The 22,807-nt window shown below is 45.8% G+C and overlaps 1 protein-coding gene across 3 annotated transcripts in view; it reads left to right on the top strand.

Moving 5' to 3' along the window:
• The window catches only part of St8sia1 (ST8 alpha-N-acetyl-neuraminide alpha-2,8-sialyltransferase 1), a 137,588-nt gene that overhangs the window by 70,377 nt on the left and 44,404 nt on the right, over window positions 1-22,807 (top strand). For 2 of the 3 annotated variants that reach the window (XM_039107104.2, NM_012813.3), the window contains 2 exons: window positions 10,173-10,282; window positions 18,897-18,989. In XM_039107104.2, the coding sequence (XP_038963032.1) occupies window positions 10,236-10,282; window positions 18,897-18,989 (140 nt within the window). In that variant the 5' untranslated portion in view covers window positions 10,173-10,235. The remainder of the gene's footprint in view (window positions 1-10,172; window positions 10,283-18,896; window positions 18,990-22,807) is intronic. The other variant, XM_039107103.2, reaches the window with a different exon arrangement.

The following is a 22,807-nucleotide window of genomic DNA, read 5'->3' as shown; positions in this document are numbered from 1 at the left end:
GTGTCACAAATGAGAAGCCCAAGGGATTATGGTTCAAGAGAGTGGGAGGTGACAGCTGGGAGTTGGGTGCAGGCTCGCAAGGTTTAGGGACAACATTCATAAAACAGTGGTTTCCATCCTTTCTATCTCTGTGACCTTTTAATACAGCTCCTCATGCTGGGGTGACCCCAACCATAAACTTATTTCCATTGCTACTTCCTAACTGTAATTTCACCACTGTTACGAACTGAGATGTAAATGTCTTTGGAGATGGGGGTTTGCTAACAGGTTTAGCCCTGCTGAGCTAATGGGAAGGTATACCCCCATACTTTAAGAGACCCTCCTAATGCTATTTCCAGTGAATGCTGTGCAAGTGTAGGGCCAGCAGCGATGGGCAAGCAGGTCCTTCCTGCTCTCAGTTCTGCTGGAATGTTATGTGTTCTTCCTGTTCCCTTACACCACGAGGGAAACAACGGCTCCAGTAACTTTGATGACTTTTGAAATGCGGCCACACACAGGCATGGTGTAAGGTCCGGCCCCTGTCCCTGCTTTGCCATTTTTGGGAGAGAGAAATGACATCAGCACTAAGTAATTAACTTGTCATCGACTATAAGATTTTCAAAAAGTCTTCTTAACGGTCACGTGGAATCAAACCACGTGGGGCTGTGTCCTGAGCTAACAGATTAAGTCGAATGTGCAAAACCTCAAAGTGTTACTTTTTATAGCTGTTGGAGCAACACATTTTAATGGACAAGGTATTAATAATGGGCATGCAAGAAAGAGGTCCTGAGTTCAATCCCCAGTACCCACCTAAAGGCTGGGTGTGCTGTTTCCTTTCAATTCCAGTACCTGGGATATAGAGGCAGGAGAGAGGTCCTTACAGCTCTCTGGATGGCAGACATGCTCGAGTGTGCAAGATCCAGGTTCAGTGAGATACTCTGTTTCTAAAAGATTAGGCGAAGAGTGGTTGAGAAAGATACCTAACATGACCTACACACACACACACACACACACACACACACACACACACACACACACACACACATGTAACTAGTGTATAAATATTCACCTCAATTTCCAAAGTTTGCATGCTTAGTAGAAACCATACTGTTGACTTTCCTTTTCAAAATCGCAATGTTGTTAGCAGAGAGCAGAGTACACATCTTAGCATTAACGTTTTTGGGGAATTGTTCTTGCATAATTGCAAAACTGTTCTGCAGATATTCTATACTCAGTACTTACATATCCCTAGAGAAAGTTTGGGGTAATGTTCAACAAAGAATTCAATAACTAACTATCTGTAATAAGAAGCGTTTTCCTTGAAATAAATGGACTAATTCTAGATGTTTTTCATCACAAAAATACTCATACGTGCAAAGGAAGAACACAGCCGAAATTGGTTTGGACTTCCAAAGGCTTTGTCAAGTGGTTGAAAAGCAAACGCATGCTAGTTTACCTCCTGGAAGGAACTGGGGTTTCTTTGGCGCAACCGTGTGCCTATTTTGCCTGGCCATCAGGTACCATGCTTGTTAGGGATTTCCTCCTGGAAAATTGTTCATCCTTAGTTGAAGAAATGAAGCATTTGGGTAAGAGGACACAGTTGTATGCGTCAGAGCAATATTGATGGAGGGTTGGGGCTTAATTGGTGTGTTGCTTCCAATATAATTAGGTCCTTGAACAGGGCGGTGCAATTAAATATGTTGAGGAGGGCATAATTAGATGGGCGGATGATAGGGTAATTACATTCATAAGTGGGGGGCTATAATTAGATGTGAGGAAAGGAGGGGGTATACTTGGATGCTTATGTTGAGGGTATAATTAACATATGTGCAAGAAATTAAATTATGTGTGTGGGTGAAGTATAATTAAGTGCGGGAGTCCATCTCTAGTGGTAGGTGAGGGGACAGAGAAATGAACGGTCTGGATGAGTGACGTGTGTGTTGATGGCTTTCTGGTCAAAACCCTGAAATTTTCATGAAGAAATGTGGGCTTCTGTTTTGACACGGTGACTAATAGCAGTTGACATGGTAGTGACAACCTTTTGGGTCTTTTAAAAGGTTAGCAATGCAAAAGTTCTACTTGTCTGATGTGATTTCAGCTCTCTACTTAGTGCTGGCAGTCGCTCTTCCTGATCATCTCGTAATCTTTCCAGTTTTATTTGGTAACTGGCAAGGAGAGCTTACTCTCTGTTGCCATCAAACAGAAGAGAGGATGGAGGGAAACAGTGGACTGAACAAACAAATAATAGTAGAACCTCTCTGCTCTCACCTCCAACAAAAGCAAGAACCGTTCCCTCCAGTTTTATCCCCTTTGTGTGGTCAAGCATGAAAATTAGCATCAAGTCTTAACTAAGAGAGTTCCACCCAAAGTTCCATGTATAATAAAACCAGCAAACCTTAACTTACAGCAGCTTAGTTATTTCAAAACTTCTAAAACAGCATTGGTTCCTAAGTAGTTATGATATCTATCCTACAAAGGGGCAACAAAGAAAGGGTATAGACCATAGCTAAAAGGGGAAGTAGAAAATGATGCAGGAATCAAGGAGGAGGAGGGGGAGGGGCAGAAGGAGGAGGAGGGGGAGGAGGAGGAGGAAGAGGAGGAGGAAAAGGAGAAGGAGGAGGGGGAGGAAGAAGAAGAAGAAGAAGAAGAAGAAGAAGAAGAAGAAGAAGAAGAAGAAGAAGAAGAAGAAGAAGAAGAAGAAGAAGAAGAAGAAGAAGATCAATGGCAGGTAAAAAAAAATCATTCAGTATACTGAGGAACATGACGTCAAAGTAGGAAAATATAGTGAGAATTCTAACAGTCAGATTTATCCTGTATTAAATGTAAAAAAAAGGAAGGCAGGTGTGGCGTCACACCTGCAACACTGAAAGCTGAGGCAGGAGGATCAAGAGCTCAGGGCAAACCCAAGCTACATCATGAGTTGAAGGCCAGGCTGGATAATCTAGTGGACTCCATCTTAGAAAACAAAATCCAGCCAAGTGGGAGCAAAGAGAAGCAGAACCTGACATCGAGGAGAGCAACAGAAGTGACAAAACAAATGCCATGGGGTGTGTGTGTGTGTGTGTGTGTGTGTGTGTGTGTGTGTGTGTGTGTGTGTGTGTGTGTGCTCGTTTGGTACTTTTGGCCCAATAATGAACAGTGATATGGAAGTGTTAGACACATGAACCCCTTTCTCCCAGCTTGCTTTTGGTCATGGCGTTTCACTGCAGAAATAGTCACTCTGCCAGGACACTCATTATAGAGGACTGTTGTGTCTAAGAAGCTGTGAGTGGGTACACTGACCACTTTGCACCAGCCACTGAGGTCATAACATGGCTCTGCTGCTGGCCTGAGGGGGGAGGTTCTTGACCCTGCTCTCCTGGGTAGACAGCGCAGGCAGAGGAGGAGGGCAACTGCACCTCTCTTTGTGAATGACTCTGGCTATCGCTTTTTCATTCATTTAATTCTAAAGCCATTTAAGGGTGTTCTGGTACTGTGAAGGCACAAGCTCCCGGGCTTAAGTTTTTAGCTGTTAATGGATATTTTTTCACAGTTTATGTTTTGGCCAGGAATATTTCCACAGTTGGCTGTTAGTTTGTTGCTGACAAAAGTCTCCTACCTTCCAAGGCTGGCAAAATACTCAACAGTTAAAGGCTCTTGATGCTCAAGCCCGGTGGACAAAGTCTGATTCTTGTAACTCACCTAAAGGTGGAAGGAGGGAATGAACGTTTCAGAGTTGTCCTTGGACCTTTATCAGAGCCCTGTGAGGGATGTTTGTGCCCTCAGCACGTATTCAATAACAGATAACTTTTTAAAAATGTCTTCTAGCCATCAAAAGTATTTTACTCTTGTTCCTGGGGCAGAACACCCGAGAGTCTGATTCATTCGCATCCATTTCCTAAGTCCCTGACGGACTATCTACTGGATGAGGCACCCCAGCCTCTGCTCGGTGCCTCAGACCTGCACATTTAAGCCTCGGCACTCTGTATGGCCCTGTCATTTTCTTAAAGCCTGGTTCGTGTTCCGCTAGGTATATGCTGTAGGCACTGGGCGTGTTCTAGCCTTCCTAACAGTTCCAGCTCACGATGGATGCTTATCAGTAGTTGTTGAATAAACAGAACTTGGTTACCAGAGCTAAAATAGGCCCAGATGGTGCAGCGTGTGGAAGATGTGTAAGGCGTGGGGGCCTCTCGGGCAAGACCCTGGTCAGCTTTGCAAATCACCTTCAGTTTAGCGAGTGATCTGATCTGTCTGCTGCATGAAAAGGAAATTTCACTTTCCTTCTAGAAGGTGCAGGAAAAGGGTCATTTGTATTCACTCGTGAATTAAATAGCAATGGTCCTCATAGGCTCAGGCATTTAGACACTCCATCTCCAGTTGGTGGCGCTGTCTGGGCATAGTTAGGAGGCCCAGCTTTGCTGGAGGACAGGCATTACTAGAGGTCAGCTTATGTGTTCACAGGCTTTCCCTACCTGCTGTTTTCTTCTCATCTTCATGCTTGCGTTTGAAGATTCCTGCCTCCAAGCCTCCCACCAAAATGGACTTTATCCCTCTGAAACCATAACCCCAAGTGAATTCTTTCTTCTGTACGTTGCATTTAGTCATAGTGGTTTATCACAGAAAAGTACTTAAAATACCCAGCCAACAATACAAGGAGCTGGTCCTATGTGTTTGGGTTAATCGAGGATGCCACAGGAAAGACAAGAAGCCATGACCCCATAAAAACGCACATTTAAATCTCATACTTTTCATAGGTGGGTATAGTGGATGCACTCACAGAGACTGTCCCGCTAGCGGGGACCCAGTTATTCAGGGTCCCGAAGGGGCGCTACCCTTGGGCCTAATGGGGGGCGAGAGAAGAAGGAGACCAAGCAAGATTCTATTGTCAAGGTCTCATTTATTGGGATGAACGTTACAGCTTTTAAGGCTTTCATGTAGGGGGAGTGACCTTTGTGAAACACAGAGGAGGGGGAGATGAGGGTATAGGCAGTGATAGCTGGAGGCAAAGAGGTCAGGTGATGAGGTCAGGTGGTGGAGACACCGGGTGTAGACTGAGGAGATAACTGATTTTTGCTTAGGCTGAAGCATCCCCTGAATGTTATCTTCCTGTGCCGTAAATTCATGGGAAAGGCTCTTAGAGGAGTATGTGTGGCCAAGAGTCACGTAGCCACTTTGAGCTAAACAGCCACAAAACGGTCAGACCCAAATCCAATATGGCTCACTACAAGAGACGGGCAGATGGAGAACACGATGCTGTTAAAAATCAACGTGAGTCCTCGAAACTGAGATTATCTCACACGAAGATGGACTACGTATTACAGCAGAGTTTTAGCAATGTGTAAATTACCTTAGTTACTTTCTCCTTGGTGTGAGAAAATACCTTGGGGTGGGGGAGCAACAACTTAAGGGAGAAGTGGTTTATCTTGGTTTACATTTCCAGAGGGACGTAGTCTGTCATTGCAGGAATATAGGAAACTAGCAGCAAAGATGAAGTAGAACTAGGCGACAAAGGTTCAAGGCCCGCCCGCTCCCAGTGCCATACGCTTCCTCCAATAAGGCTCCACTTCTTAAAAGTTCCAGAACCTTCCCAAACTGGACCACCAGCAGGAAATAAAAGTCCTGAGCCTATGGGGGCGCTTTTACATCCAAGTCACCACGGTGATCATTTGCCCTGTGAAGGAATTTAACTTTATGTACGGTGATGTTGATTTTTATATAAATGAATGCGTCCTAACGTACAAGTATCAGATATGTATATTAAACATCGCACTTTCTGGGTGATGCTCAATGACGTCATCCTCATCCAGTTCTCACAGTGATGCTGCGAGGGTGACTGAAGGAAGGGTTTGCCATCCACTTGCTTTTCATGGGCACTGAGGACTTGAGGTGACCGAGAAGGCAGATTCTAAGTCGATTGACCCCATCACCGTATTTCATCTACCTCGCAAGTCCTAATCCATCCTTTCATTTAAAGTAAGAGTTTTTATTAATAGGAGCAAGGGTCTGACATATCAGCTTACTGCCATACTCAGATACAGTAGAACGTGCAAGGAGATTCATCAGAAAATACAGCACGGTAGGGCTTCACAAAGACCCTTTCTCGAAATCGTAAGATTCACACGGTCGGTTCTGGGTAATGTATGCTGAAAGGCGACTCCTCGCTATCCGTCATTCTGGCCAGCACTGGCCATTGCTAAGTACCCTGAACCAAAGCTAGAACAAGGATATTCGTGTCTCACTTGGCTGGATGAACACGCACAGTATTTTCTCCTTAAGTTTCTTCGTGTTGAAAGCTTTGTACAGCGCTATGGTCTACTGGTGTTTTAGCATCGCCAGCACGGCATTCTCTGACACCAGAGAGAACTTTCCCAAATGAAATCAATTTCCTCTGTGAGGCCAGCAGTTAAGGAAATGAAGGAGTGAGCAAATGTCAGATGAAAGTCAGAGATAATGGCTTTCCCCTCAAATTCTAAGGTTTTGCTTGAAGCCTTTGAGAGGTGGCACCCACTAAGGGGTAGACATACAGTACTTAACTCTTCCGCTAATAGAATGGCTCTTCATTGTTGAGAGAGAGTTGACAGCTAAACACGTCACTTTGTTGTCCTGTCCCATGAAAGCCCTTGGAATTTAGAATTGACAAGGTGAGACGTGTCCATGAACTCTGCCAGGAGGAGGCAAGAAATGGGAACAGGGAGGGAGGTGGCTGGTGCCTGTGGCACAGAGGGCACTCTCTGTCCCTCAGCTCCTGTTCTCAAGAAGCCCTGCATAGCACGGCCTCTCTGTGGAGACAAGGAGCACCAGACAGAGGCATGTGGCATCTGCCTTACCATCCCATAACCTGGTGATCTGGGGGTTGGAGGGCAGCCTGTGTCCCCCAGGTCTACTTGTCTGGGGCCCAGATTCTCGCTGGGAAACCCGGAGAAAGTCCTCTGTGTTCAAGTCTGCCCTTTAACAACTAAGGGACTCGGGGCTTGCATGTATGTATAACTCCTACCATTAGTGGGGGTTACCTGGGATTCCCCCCAGCTTAATCATCACGGCATGGCTATGTAAGACCCTTATGGCGGTGTATATGAGCATATCAATGGCATTTTTCTTTTGGTTTATGTTTTTCTATCATATATCGGAATAGATATACATTTATCTACTTCCAAGTCCGCAGACTCCAGTCAGTTTTCTTTCTACTGCACCTTTCTGGTCAAGGACACCCGAGCCCTCCATGTTGCCCAGCTCCATGGCAGGTTCATGTTATCGCCCTTCATCATTAGGAGCACTTGACACATGTATTTCCTTTCTTCTCAGTCACTGCCTTCCTTCTGTTAGAGGTTAGGACCTCTTCTTTCTGTTCTGACTCTGGGCTCTTGAACCTAAATACCTGGTCCCTCTACACCTTTCAGTCCACACAGACAAGCTCCCTGTTTGTTGTCACCTCTCAGAAGAGGCCACTTGATGTTCTCAAGACCAATCTTTTAATCAGTCCCCACACGGGCCCCCTGTCGTGGTCTTCTGTAGCTCAGGAAACAGCAGGCCATCTGCTGAAGGCAAGGACCCCTTTCACCCCAGTCCTTTCTCTCTCTGCTTTCTTTCCTTGCTTCCTCTCTGTACACCAGCAAATCCGGTTGTCACTTCCTCCTGGATCTTTTCAGAACCAAGGACTTTCCTCACCTCTGTCACCCTATTCCAGGTCACTAAAATCCTTGGATGTCACAGCAGACTCCTCCCTGGCTAGACACTGTTGAGTTTTTCACACTTCAGCATGGATCATGCTACCCCTTTGCCTATTTCCATAGACTTGGCTCTCATCCACTGTACATCTGGTACTTTACATGGCCTCGCTGGCCCACCTCCCCACTCATTTCCTATGAATCTTTACTCCTCCCCTCACCCTGCTGACTCATCTGCAGACAAAAGAGTCTCTGGCCCCTTCCTCACCCCAGGAATGTTCCCTCCTTAGGGTCTTTGCACCAGGGGACCCTACCCAGATCTATGCTCACACATTCTCAAGTCCGACAGACATCTGCTCGGGGGCTTCCTGTGTGTGTGTGTGTGTCTGGTTACCCTGCTGACCTTGAAGTTCCTCTCAGGAAGTCTCTGGACCCTCTTGTGACAATTCCCTGTCTCTCTTCACAGACCACCTCACAGTCTGTCCCACTGTTTAGCCCTCCACATTCCTTCACCCTTCTCCAATAGAGTGTGAGTCTCAAGGGCACATGGTTTGCACTTGGTCTCCACCACTCTCAGGTCACAATAAACACTGGTGGGATGTACACAGCAGCCTACATGAGCATCGGAGCCTAATTCTCCACCTCACTGATGATAGATAGCACCGTGGTTCAAGGGTTGATTCCAAATGCTCCTTTGAGGAATGACTAAGAAAAGTATATGCTGTCCTGAATGAAGTTGTCAGATGTTCTGTTGCCAGCCTCTCCTCAGGACCCCACTCTGACGTTTATTGGTGGGATCTCTGCTGTGGTAACGCAGGTGATTCTTTTCTCCCAGAGGGCAAATGCTTAGACATTACGCTCCAGACACCACATATTCATCACCAATATTTACGTAGCTCTGGCTGTTCACTTTACTACTAGAAATGAAGGGAATAAAATCTTCTCACGTTGGACTAATCGCTCCCCTTCAGCTTCCAATGAAAGCAGAGGCTCTTGGGAATTTTTTTTCCTGGTTGAATTATTGCCTCATGCCTAGGCAAGAGCTTTCTACTATATATTCATGAACTAATGCCACTTTATCTTTGGAATCGTATGGGCTATTTGTATGCCATTCTTCCAGCGTGGCCTATCAATCTAGTCATTTTCTAGACCAGTCGTGCGTTTACAAGGTCTTTCCCACAAGAACTCCAACAACTGTGTTCTGTTCCAGTCACTTCAAGGAGCCCAGGTACCTGGCAGTTCTTGCTGACCCAGCTAGAAGGGGTCAAATGATTCATTTCACTCTCAGGGTGAATATGGGCTTCCATATTCCCTGACGCTATAAATAGCGCCCCAGGCTGGAGCGCTTGGGCACACAGAACGTTTTCTTTGCAGTCTAGCTCGATGTTTACAGGAGAAAGTCACATGCTGTCTGGTTTGACACAAGTCACCTGTCCCTTAATGGCTCCTGAGTTCCACAGAATCACCCAGGGTGCTCTGCTTACAGCAGTGCATTTTCTTCCAACAAGCATTGCTGCCTCTGTTTGTGCATGTGCACATGTGTGTGTGTGTGTGTGTGTGTGTGTGTGTGTGTGTGTGTGTGTAAAAGCCAAAGGTCAACATCGTATGTCTTTCTCAGTTGCTTTCCATCTTCATTTTTGGGGAAGGGTCTTGCACTTTCTCTGGAGCTAGCGAATTCTGGGATCTCTCTGTCTTCACCACCCCCGCCCCCCTGTGCCCACTCCATGCTGGGGTTCCCAAGCACACAGTCACCCCCAGTACATGCACAAGTTGTGTGGCTCACTCTCAGGTGTTCATTCTTGCTGGGCAAACACATTACTGACTGAGTGACCTCCTTAGCCGCCCTCTTATTCTCCAAGTGACAAAGCATTGTCTGTGTGCCGGGGTACACTACCTACTCCTTCTCGGTGGCCAACCACAGTTGGTGTGGCTTTCTCTTCAGCAAAGTCAGCACCTTCTTGGTACGGTTTAGTTTGTGGCCTGAGTTCACACTCTCGTCACCCCATTCTCTCTTCATAGTCCTCGCTGTGAAATCTTGAAAGCCTCAGACTTCTGTGTTTTTCTGGTGGTCCCCAGCAGTTAGTATAAGAAACGCCCAGAAACCTTCAGGGAACGAATGGCATGTGTGTCACTGGAATCGCACAGGAGAACAGAATTCCTTTGACTGTGTGTCCCGTTCGATGACTTTAGACACAATCCCGTGTTTAGTTTGGACTTTTCTGCTTTCCCTGGCGAACATCCTGGGCTAGGTGCTCAGCCAATTCGAGAAAGAAAAAAAAGTTACATTTAAATACATTGTAAAAGAAATGTTACATTTAAACACATTCTAGGGACATTTTGTTGTTGTTTCTGCTTTGTATTATCCCCCACCCTACCTCCCCCAAGAAACAGGCCAGCTTGTTTCCTAACAAATCAGTGGCATCCTTCTTCCTGATACTCTTTTTGCCCTGCTGGGACTTCCTTCGAATTCCTCAGGTCTGCTGTGGATAATGACGTCGGAGCAGTTGTAAGTTCTTTGCAGTGAAAACCCGCCTTGTTTTCTGTTGCTAGGCAACCCCCTTCCAGCTGCCATTGAAGAAATGTGCGGTGGTGGGAAACGGTGGGATTCTGAAGATGAGTGGCTGTGGCCGTCAAATAGATGAAGCAAATTTTGTCATGCGGTAAGAGAGAGCACTCACAGTGTGGCCTCTGACTCCTCTCCCTTTCTCCCAACCCTTCCATAAGCCCCTGGGCCTTTCAAACCTAGTGGCTTGCAATTAATTTCCTGTCGCCTGTCTTTAGCTTCTCTTCAAGCTGGTATACAAGAGAAGTTAGGAGTATGCTAAGGGGGGGGGGCTAGGGAACTTTCCCCAAGAAAGTTCAAAGTCCAGAAGCTCCCTTAGCAGAGGTGCTGCTTTGCTGCTAATGAGGGCAGTGGGGAGAAGCAATCGTGAGGGCTCCCATCTTCCTTGAGATTATACAGTTGGGTGATTAAAACCTTGAAAATTGCTCTTTCCTTGGGGCAAACTCTATATGAATAAACAGTCATTGTAGTGCACTCTTTTCTTCTTAGTTTTCCACAGAAGTGTTTGAAAAAGCCAGTGCAGTTTAAAGTTGGGGATTTGTGTGTATGTGACTAAAACTGGCAGGAAGGATGAGGGAGAAAAAAAATCACATAAGAAGCTTGGTTAAGGGAGGAGCAGCACAGGGTGAGCCTTGGTGAAGGACAAGAGGCTCTTTCAGGGCAGTGATAAAAACTGCTAAGCTTGACCAAAGGAAGACACCTTCAGCCGGTAGCCGGCCAGCCTGTGCTGGCTGAGTCTGAGCAGACACTGCTAGGGCACAGCAAGTGACTGCCTTGGGGCAGATGGAGTTTGCCAGCTAGGGATGAAGAAAGGTGGAGTGTCAAGAGGGAAGGCTCTAGATAGAAACCCTGGGAGGTGACACATCCTGGAAACCAAGTGAGGCTAGAGTGGGCTCTGCAAGGAGAGGAGTGATGGAGTAAAGGAAGACCAAGTGGCAGGGCCATTCAGGGTGGATTGTGGAGTCGAGGTGAGGGAAATGTAGAGTAATTGTGAGCTCAAGGCTAAGCATGGTCCCTGCAGGACAGAGTTAAACTTATCTGGGACATGGTGTGGAAAAGAAAACACGTCTAGTCGAGGAAAGGAACATTGAGAGGTTGGGAGAACCATTCAGATGAACCCCAAAGTTTTAAAGACTTGGGATGACTGTGAGCCTGGAACCCAAGGATGCTGTAACCAGGAAGGACTCAAGTTTGATTCTTGGCATCTACCTAAAAAGTGAGCATCTCCATAAGTCCAGAGCTAGGAAGGTGGAGACTGGAGGGTGCCTCAGGTTTATAGAGCAGTCAGTTTAGCTGAATTAATGAGCTTCCAATTCAGTGAGAGACTCTGTTTCAAAATATTCACTGGAGAGTAGCTGCAGAAAACACTGTTGTAAACCCGTAGCCTCTACGTGCACATGCACACACACACACACACATTCAGAGACACAAATACACAGACACAAACATGCAGACATGTTCACATACAGATACACACACACATGCATAGATATATAATACATGCACACACACAGACACAAACACACACAAACATACAGAGACACAAACACACAGAGACACAAACATGCAGACATATTCACATAAAGATACACACATACACAAATACACACAAACGCACACAGACATAAACACACATACACACAAACATACAAAACATACAAATACACACACATACATAATCACACATACACACAAACATACAAAACATACAAATACACACACATACACAAACATGCACAGACACAAACACACACAGACATACAAAACACACAGAAACAAACATACAAAAACACACAGACATAAACACACAGAGACACAAACATACAGACATATACATACAGAGATACACATACATGCATAGACATATATACACATGCACACACACATACACATACAAACACACACAAACATACACAACACACAAAACATACAAATACACACACACATAAACAGGCACAGACACAAACACACACAGACACAAACACACAAACACACACACAGACACACCCACTCCCACCCCTGGGTATCCATGAGGCTGAAGAGCTAATAATGAGCACAGGGTTGGGAGGTCACGCCCCACTGTTGACCTTTTGGTGCCTGCGTGGTGCCATTTTACCCCTGTGAGGGTGTTTGAGGAGAGGGAAGGAGACATCTCTCAGTCAACCCTGGTTCTCTCTAGATCTACGACTACTGTGTGGTTGCTGTTGTGTTTGCATCCTTTTCAAAGCTTCAAGTTGCTCTAGAGCACAGTTGAGGTGCTTTCTCCAAATATTCAGTGAAGAAAAGTTAGAAGAGGTTTTAAGGCCTGGTTCAGCAGCTCCAGCAGACCCTGCGGGATTAAATCGTCATGGCCCTGCCCTCACTAAGCCGCCACTGTCTCAGCTCTCAGCTCTCATCATGGCCTACACACTGGGCCATTCTGCTGAGTCTTCCCTTAACTTGTTAACCTGTTCATCAGGGAAGCCGCACGCTCGCCCTCGAGGGTAACTTCCCTCTATCCAGGAGGTTTGATTTTCCTGGATTGAAGGACTAAGAACTTTCCTCCACTAGCATCCAGAGTGTAGATCCAAGACAAGGGAGGAAAGTGCTGGTCTCTCCTCTTGCTGTCCATTAACTACAGCCCTAGGGAAGGAGGCATCAAGTTTCTTAGCAGATTCTATTACTCCTGGTGTGTGCGTGTGTGTGTGTGTGTGTGTGTGTGTGTGTGTGTGTGTGTGTGTTACATGTATGTGAGAGCATTTGTGTGAGTGCGTGTATATGTGTATGTGTGTTGTGCAGATCGTGTGTGTAAGAGCGTGTGTTTTTTGTGTGTAGTATGTGGAGTGTAAGTTGCATGTGTATGAGTGTGTATATGAGTGTATGTGTGAGTATGTGGGATGTGTGTTGCATGTATGTGAGTGCATGTGTCAGTGTGTTGCGTGCGACTCGGTGTGTATGTGTGAGACTACCATTAGCAAGATGAATGTTTCAACCCAACATGTAGAAGAGCCTGCCTAAGTACCACAGGGGGTTACCTCGTGGTGCCCCATTTATCCCAAATAGACACAACTAGGTTGTCCTTTTACATGATCTGCTGTTGATACCACACAAGCTCATAACTATTGAGTGCCTGGGATTAGGTCTCACTGCAAAGCCTTCACTGTAATACTCAGGATGAGCGAGGGGAGGAAGTAGACAGGAATCCAGAGAAGACATTGTTATACTCAGAGCTGTGTGTCCATGCTCCTCCAATTTCTAAAACAGTGTTATTTTTATAACACATTTCAAATATTGAAAAGGCTGAGTTATGGCTAGTAGGTGGGAGTATGGAGTTTTCCTTGTAATTATAGTGTGTGTGTCAATACTAGTCGTGAGATGACCTCTTTATAAAGCCTGTTCCCACCTTCCACATTCATGCATGTTCCAGGCCATCAGACTCGTATGGAAAGCATCTCCAGGTATTAAGACATCTTGCCAGCCCAAGAGTAATAATAAATGATAACTTATTTTTAAGTATAACTTGGCAACTAACAGATCTATTTATGGATAGGTGTTTAGCATAGAGATCGGGACATAGCTAGAAGACCCATACACTGTTAGATTTTCAAAGTGAAACATTTAGTGAATACATGGGAACTAGGAAGTACATGGTACGAGCAGGTGAAGCTGGGAAAGGGGTCTCCACATAGGCCTGCCTACATGGTGTACCCAGATCACAGCTGAGAATGTCCCCCAGCCCCGCCCTTCGACCATTGCATAGCGTTCTTTGCATAGACATTTTGTAAACATAGCCTTCAGAATGCTAAAAACAAATTCCCATTTTTTGAAGTACACATTTATCATCTAACCAAAAGTAGCACATTAAAAATAACCCTGTGGGTTTGGTCGTGTAGCTCAGTGGGTAAAGTGCTTGCATAAGACTGGATGTGGTAGTCCTACCGCCTGGAAGGTGAATTAGAAGTTTAGGGTCATCCTTGGCTACATAGTGTATTTGAGGCACTCTTGGGTTATAAGAGATCCTGTCTTACAACACCAGCAAAAGCAACAACCACCACAAACCCTTGAATTCAATTTCCCTAAAGTGTTTATAAGGCAGGAGTAATAATGACGACATGTTGAAGACGTATCGTGTGGCTCTCGGTCACAGTATGGTGACAGTCTTTTGGGTTCTATGCATAGGAATGTTCTGTATACTTACACACACACACTCACACACATACACACACTTACACACATACACACATATACACACTCACATACACACTTACACACCATCACACACACATACATACACTTACACACCCTTACACACACACACACACACACACACACTCTCACACACTTTTGTGTTCTTTTTCTTGAGTCTCCTATCCATTCCCCATCTCCTCCACTCACCTGTTCAGAGAATTTCTCATTCTTCTGTGCTCGATGTCTGTCCGGCTCATAAGTGTCACCACTATGGAGGCACTTTAAGCTACTAATATCTCTCAACAAGCCAACAAGCAGTAATGTGAACTTTGGGACACTTTGCACAGTTACGCCTTATTAGAAAACAAATTGACTGTGTTAATGGGCCATTTATGTAAATCTATGTAATTCTCAGTTTAGGAATCGAGGAACTATAATCATAGTGCCTTTTTCCTAAGGAAAGACACATGGAACGTGCCCCTGATGTTTGTTGTGGAGGGGAGTATTTACCCAGAACAGAAGGCAGACATTGCACCAACATGCTCTGTCATCAGATTTCAGAACGCCACACGTAAATCTCTCTTGTTACTAGAACCCCTCCGTTACAGGAAGAAGCTGCTTCTGTGAATTTCGCTGTTGTTTCGGTTTGGGGGATTTTGTGTGTTTGTTTACTGACAGAACTTTCCTTGAGGCTTTGCTCCAGCGGTAGAAGATCTAAATGGACCCAGGCACACGAGCCGTGGAACCAAGAAGGACTCCTGTGTGGAGATTTCACCTCAACTGGGGGGCTTCTACCCTGCTTTTGATCATTCAGTTCCCGGATAAAAGATACACAACTCTTATATTTATTCTCCACCTTTCCTTAACTATCAGTGGGAGGAAGTTCTGTCTAAATGGTGTGCATCCACAACCAGCACCTGCTCGGTGAAGCCCCGTGTCTTAGTCTACACAGGTTGCCCCCACATCTGGCACTCTCACGTAGGTTTCGTTATTTCCGCCAGGGTGGAAGTAGTGGTCTGAGATAGATCAGACATACTTCACAGAGTGCCCAGCTCGGCCATGGCGAGCCACTCTGTGGGGGCACTTGCCCTTGCCAGCGGGGACCCAGTTATTTGTTGGGGGTTGAGGGGGACCCATATCTGCGGGAGAAAGGGCGAGAAAGAGGAGCGAGACCAAGCAGTGTCCTTGTCAAGGTCTGTTTATTGAGAGGAGCATACAGCATTTAAAGCTCTGAAGCAGGAATTGAAGCAGGAACTGATTCTTAGGCGGGGATGGGGGGGGTGGTGGTGGTGGGAGGTGAGGGGTGGGGAGTGGGGGGTACTGGGAAGTGCCCAAGGACACAAGGTGAATCATTAAACTGCAAGATATTCTCCTTAGACAAGGAGGCAACAGGCTTCTGGGGACATGTTCTTCTTTGAAAAGGTCAAGCCCTTCTCAGGAATCTGCTCAGTCCAGCAGTCCGGTCCCCGACAATTTATAATAAGCCTTAATCAGTACTGACGCTGGGCAGATATCTACCCTCTATGTTATTAGAATCTATTTCTCCATTGGTAACCCCATTTTATAATTTACCATGTTCTGTCTGGGCAGTTCATAACTCTAATCAGCTCACCCTCATGGCTGTATTTTTATGACTCATCTACCCCAGGACAGCTTCCTCCTCTCCCTCCCTCTTCTTCTCTCTCATGGTTCTCCTCCCCCCAAGCCCGGGAACCCCAAGTTCCTCCTATCTCAGTTCTGCCCAGCTATAGGCTGCAGGCATCCTTATTCACCAACGAGTCAGTAATAACTTGGGGTTCAAGGTCACACGGTGTCACTTGAGTCTACACTCGGACTTTCTGTGGGAAACCAGGCTTTAGGGGCCAGTAGATAGAATTACAGTGCAATAAATGCAAAGTATTTATACATGAAAACTAATTTGTTATTGACAAAACGGGTTACAAGGACTCCCTGGCAAATGTTAGAACCAACTGCTTATTCTCATGTAGATGTGAAGGCAGTCAAGACCAAAGCTCCCTTAAGGAACACATTTAAATTTTAGCTTGTGTTTTAGTTGGGAGGCATCTCAGCTTTGCAAAGATCAGTTAAATCATGCAATCATGACCCAATCCATACTATGGCCCGCTATGGCCTGGTATTGATGTCTGAGTCCACTCTTCCACAAGACTCCTCAGGAAGCCATGTGGAGTATGGTGGGAGATGAGCTGGGAGATGCCTCAAGAGGGGGCTCGGGTAGGGACTAGCTTCTCCTCAGCTTTCTGTGGGGCCCGCTGTTTGCTTTCAATAAATATTGACCAAATCACCAGCTGGGTGATCCACCTGTGTGTGGTTACCAGAAAAGTCAGCCTTTTACCACCCACAAGCAGATGAAAGGGAGATTTCAAAGCAACATGGAGACGGTTCCGCCTTGTTGGCCTGTTGTGGTTGGAGTCACAAGGCTCAAAAGAAGAAAGAACTGGGGACAGGGGGAGGGGAGGATATCAGCTGATAGGTGCATGGGTAATTTTGTCTCCCAGGGCACCTCTGTAGAGAAAAATATAGCAGCTCACAGAGACCAGAGTGTTTGTTTCTATAAATAAATGATACAAGTTAGACAGGCCCTGATGGGGCAGGAGTCAAGTCAGATGTGTGGCTGGAGCAGATAGAGCGTTTGTCTATCTGCTCTATCTGTACACAAACACCAGACTTCTGACACAATAGGTTTTTGGGGGGTTTTTTTGGCATCAAAACAGAGACTTTCAGGAAGGCAAAGTCATTATCTTAGCTTCAGTTCATGGAGGAACTATGGCCAAAGCAAGGCACGGACGTCCTGATGCCCAGAGAAAGTCACAGCTGTGGGTATGAGACAGCCATGTTTCCCACTGTGTACACTCATAAGGCATCGTTACCAAGGGAAACAATTAGGGTAGGGGTGGAGTTTGGGGGCTCAAGTGGGAGGTGACTGTTTCCTCTCATGGAGAGCGCTTTTTGGGCTGGTAATGTGGAGGTTTGATTGGGAGGGTGTCAGCCATACAAGGCTGAGGGTCTGAGTTCTGCCCCTAGCACTCAAACAAAAGCCGGGCATGGCCGGTGGCATGAATTTATAGTCCCGGTGCCATGAAATGGAGACAGGAGAATGCCTGGAGCTCACTAGCCAGGCGGTGCAGCCAAGTCAGTGAGCGGTAGGTTCAGTGAGGGACCTTGTCTCAAAAAGTAGGGTGGAAAGTGACAGAGGAAGATACTTAATGTTTACTTCTATTCCTACACGTGTGCGCTTGTGTATATATCACATTCACACACACACACACGCACACACACACACACACACACACACACACACACACACACACTACTTTCACAGTTTGTTGGGCAATGATCCCTTGTGTCATCACCCTGATCAACCTATACCTCTGCTACATACACAAAAATATTCATGCATTCGGTTAGCAGAGCAGTACGTGGCCCAGAAACTGCTGCTCTAATGATAATATTTGGAAAAATAAAGAAAACCGTGGGTAAACAGGACACTTCATCAGGGTTTATATGTGGAGCGGGTGGGTGGTGATGTCAGCCCTCTACCTCCTGAGCCCTCACTTCAAGTTTAAAATGCCCTGTCCTGTCGCTTCAAGTGTTGCTTCTCATTACTTACAAAGAGCTACAAATTTTGTAAGTGAGCTTATAGCATCCCATGCGTGTGCCAGCAGAAACCAGAGAGGGCATCGGATCACTTGGACTTGGGTTTATAGGCAGTTATGGGGTACCATGCAAGAGCACTGAACACTCCTAAGAGCTGAGTCATCTCTCAAGCCCTTATTTATTTATTTATTTATTTATTTTTATTTATTTATTTATCTATTTATTTATTAATTACTTATATTTTATTTTTGACTCAAGCTTTCATGTAGCCCGGGATAACCTCAAACTCACTGTATAGTCAAGGTTGCCTTCGTACCCTCCTGTCTCAACCTCCCAAACATAGGATTGCAGGTGTATTGACACCACACTTTAAAAACAACGAAGATACATCTCTTTTCTTTGGTAGATCAGCTACTTCTGTCACTTCTTCTGAAACAACACAAACACACACACACACACACGTGTGCACACACACATGTGCACACACACGTGCACACACACGTGCACACACACGCACGCACACGCTCACACACATACGCTCACACACATGTGCACACACGCTCACACACACGCACACACATGCACACACACGCACACATGTGCACACATGTGCACACATACACATGTGCACACACACGCACGCACACACTCACACACACTCACACGCACACAGGCATCAAAATATAAACTAAAAAAACAAAAACAACCACCCCCAAACCAACCAACCAACCAACCAACCAATGCACACTCCCCCCAGCATTTTGATGATGCTAATGGTTAATTCGTCATCTAAACCCTATGAAAAGGGAAAAGTGATAAAACAGTTGCTTATAAATTGAGCCACGGTTACAATTCCTATCTGTGCCCTAATCACAGACTTGATCTACAAGTGTGTGAGTCATTCTGAAATGTCCCTTCTGCTTTTCTAGGTGTAACCTTCCTCCCTTGTCAAGTGAATACACCAGAGATGTGGGTTCCAAGACTCAGTTGGTGACAGCTAACCCCAGCATAATTCGCCAGAGGTAAGACTTCCTGGGCTTCTCTTTGTGGGGGTCCAAAGAGGACGGTTGGGAAACCATTTGCATCTTAAAGGGAGTGAGCATAATTCAGCCTAGCTGCAAACAAAGAGGGAAGCCATCTGGACAGGCAGGAAGGATGGAGGAGGGAATCGTAAATAAACTAGGCAAGTATTGTTGGGGGGGGGGGGCTCTCAGTATTTCGTGCTTCCTCTGGGGTTTGGCTCCTCTCTGCTAGAGATGGCAGAAATGACAGGGGATTGAATGTTTTGCACACCGTCCTGCCCACTCGTTACTACTCCTATGTAGTGTGCTGGCTTTGGTCCTACTTTTGGATCAGCAACTGTGAACTGACTTGTTAAAACATAAACAAAGAAATGACCAGTTTAACACACACATATGCACACAGGCACACACACGTGCATGCGCATCACGAATGTGGTTATGATAAATTTGCTCAACTATATCAGACCTTAGATGGCCGGTGAAAACTCCTTTTTAAAAATGTTAGTTAATAATTAATTAATTTTACATTCCAATTGTAGCTTCCCCTCCCTCCTCTCCTCCCTGTACCTTCCTTCTCTCTTCCCTCCCCCTACCTTTCCCTCCTCCTCTTTTCCTCAAAGAAGGGGAGGCCTCCCATGGATACCAACCAGACTTGACATATCAAGTTGCATTAAGATTAGGCCCATATTCTTCTACTGAGGCTAGACAAGGCAGCCCAGTTAGGAAAAAGGGATCCAAAGGCAGGCAATGTAGTCAGAGATAGCCCCTGCTCCTGCTTTACGAGTTCCACATGAAGATCCAGATGCAAGACTGTTACATATATGTAGAGGCCCTAGGTCCAGCCCATGAAGGCTCTCTGACTGGCCGACCAGTCTCTATAAGCCCCTGTGGGCTCAGGTGAGTTGATTCTGTAGGTTTTCTTGTGGTGTCCTTGACCCTTCTGGCTCCTTCAATCCTTCCTCTCCCTCTTCCACAGGATTCTCTAAGCTCTGCTTAGTGAGGCTGTGGGTCTCTGCATCACTTTCCATCAGCTGCTGGGTGAAGCCTCTCAGAGGACAGTTGTGCTAGGCTCCTGTCTGCAAGCCTAGCAGAGGATCATAACAGTGCCCGGGTGTGTCAGGCTGTCAGGAGTCTCAGGCTGCCTGTCCTGGCCTGGGTCTCAAGCTGGCCAGAAGACTTGGCAGCCAAGATGGGGGCACTGGGGTCAGTCTCTAGTTGATGAAGTCCCCAGGTGAGCTCAGAGTGTTTGACAGGAAGGGGAGCACTTGGGCACCCACTCAAGTCTGACCCACTGCACTTCAAACTTGTTTCTTCGTGTAGCCTTCAATCATTTTTTAAGATACCGACATTTTCTTCATTGCCATCAGTTTATGTAGTATTTTTAGCAGGAGTTAAGCTGTAGATTCTCAGTTCCTTGTGTGTCTTTACATGCTTTATGTAGACATTGTCAAAACCTCGGAGTGCTTTTGGGTATAAGGTGTCCTCCTGTGGAAACCAGAGCTCTTTGTCAGGCTTATTAAGTTAACTTTCTGTCACAAAGCCTGTCTTTTAGATCAAGTAAGTACTGTAGTGTCATTTGATAGAATCATCTCCCTGACACCTAATTATTCAACATAAGAATAAGGTATGGGGATCTGCCAAGAACCTATCCCCCCCCCCAATAAGATAAAACACACCCTGTGTGGGGTTTCTCTACAGATATCTTTGCTCCACCCCCACCCCCACCCCCACCCCCACCCCCACCCCCACCCCCACCCCCATCCCCACCTCAGGAGATGCCTCCCTGGAAGCCGTTAGGCAAGCTTCCTTGTGTAGCCTGGAGGTTTTTCTGCAATGTCAGACTTATTTTCATTCTGTTTCTTCCCCACCTCTCGTGTGTGTGTGTGTGTGTGTGTGTGTGTGTGTGTGTCTGTGTCTGTGTGTCTGTGTGTGTGTCTGTGTGTGAGTATGTGTGGTGTGTGTGTGTGAGAGTGTGAGTGTGCATGTGTGTGTGTGTGTTTGTCCATCTGTGCATATATGTGGAGGCCAACATTGCACGTATTCCACAATTTTGTTGTATTTTATAAAAAATGGAAGGAAGGAAGGAAGGAAGGAAGGAAGGAAGGAAGGAAGGACAGATGGATGGATGGATGGACCAGGAATATGTTTGGTAGAGGCATGGTATAGTGAGGTAGAAGGGGGTGCCTCTTGCAGGCCCATGCTGAGGCATCCCTTCCTGCTGAGGGACCAACCAGATGAAGAAAGGCAGGGGGGAGGGAGGGAGGGAGGGAGAGAGAATAGAGGAGTAGAGGCTGGCCTTGAACAAGTGGCAAGAGGAGGAAGAGGAATGGGGAGAGAAGGGGCAGGGACAGAGAGGGAAGGGGGAGAGAGAGAGAGAGAGAGAGAGAGAGAGAGAGAGAGAGAGAGAGAGAGAGAGAGAGAGAGAGAGATATGAAGGGGCAAACAGCTACTTTTATACTGAGTTGTCACACTTGGCTGTTGCCAGGTAACTGTGGGGTGGAGCCTAGAAGGAATGCTAACAACTTTTCCAACTTACTTTCTGAGACAGGGTCTCTAACTGAATTTAGTGCTTGCTAATTAGCTGCATTGACAGGCAGAGTAGCAAACATAGGATCTGCACACCTCTGTCTCCTCGATGCTGGCCTCATAGGTCCCCATGTCTGTACCTGGCTTTTATGTGGTGCTGGGGACCCAGACTCAGTTCCTGATGCTTGGGAACAAGCACTTTACAAGTGATTCGGTGTTAGCACCAAGGGCTAGCTGTTCAGCTTGGTATCCGTAGTGTAGCAGGGAATTAGAAAGCAAGACCTAAAACTAGAGTGGAACATGGTGGAGAGGAGAAAGAAATGGCCCAGGAGGCTATGAATGCACAGTGCTTATGTGAGAGGCAATGTTACATAGTGGCGAATAGCATAGGTGTCAGGAGCTGGGTATATAGCTCAGTGGTAGAGTGCTTGCCTACTATATACAAGGCCTTGGGTTCAAGCCCTGGTGCCACCAACAAAGCAAAAGCCTTTGCAATTGAAGGCTTTGCAATTTTAGCCTTAAGCAGACCTTTCCCTGAGTTTTAAACTTCTACACTCGCTATCTTTGTAGCCTGAGTTATTTAACCTTTCTGTCAATTGAGAATAAAAATACTCATCTCAGGGCTATTGAGAAATTTAGATAAGGTAACAGACTTCATAAAGCCTTGCTGATTGATGTCCCAAATTGTTCCTCCAGGTGATCTCCTGTGGTAATACATTCTGATCTTGGGTTAAACATACTTTTAAATGCATTATTAAACACACAAGAAAGTCCAAGGGCATCTACCCTCTTTCCCTCATCTTCCCAAATCCAAATACACAGAACAGAAAGTAGGCCCTAAAATTTGTAAAGGCTGCACACTGAAACTTAGAACAAGATCCCAGGCCCTCAATGCACATGTGTGTGCCCCATGTGAAATGGAGGCGTAGCTTCAAGTGATTGACGGTCAGGGGCAACCCTCAGTTTCCAATCAGATGCTAACATCAATTCATCTAGAGGAACTCTCTCAGAGTTCTCATGCACCATGTTCAAACGAATGTGTTTTCATAGTCAAGCACTACAAGACACACTAGTCATTGAGACAAACAAACAAATAAATAAATCACAGGTCTAAATGCCTGTGTATAAAGACTTTCTAAAATTGTAAGGTATACTAAGTTACAAATATGAAATCATTGTAGCAAAAAAATGAAAAACCAATAAAGAGTAAAATAACCAAATAAATGTGCTAACAGATCTTTTAGAAACACATGGAATAACTGATGAAGTGGATTGACATCAGATTAGACACA

Source organism: Rattus norvegicus, chromosome 4, assembly GCF_036323735.1.
Source record: "Rattus norvegicus strain BN/NHsdMcwi chromosome 4, GRCr8, whole genome shotgun sequence".
Classification (NCBI taxonomy): domain Eukaryota; kingdom Metazoa; phylum Chordata; class Mammalia; order Rodentia; family Muridae; genus Rattus; species Rattus norvegicus.
This window is presented reverse-complemented; position numbering and strand designations above follow the sequence as displayed.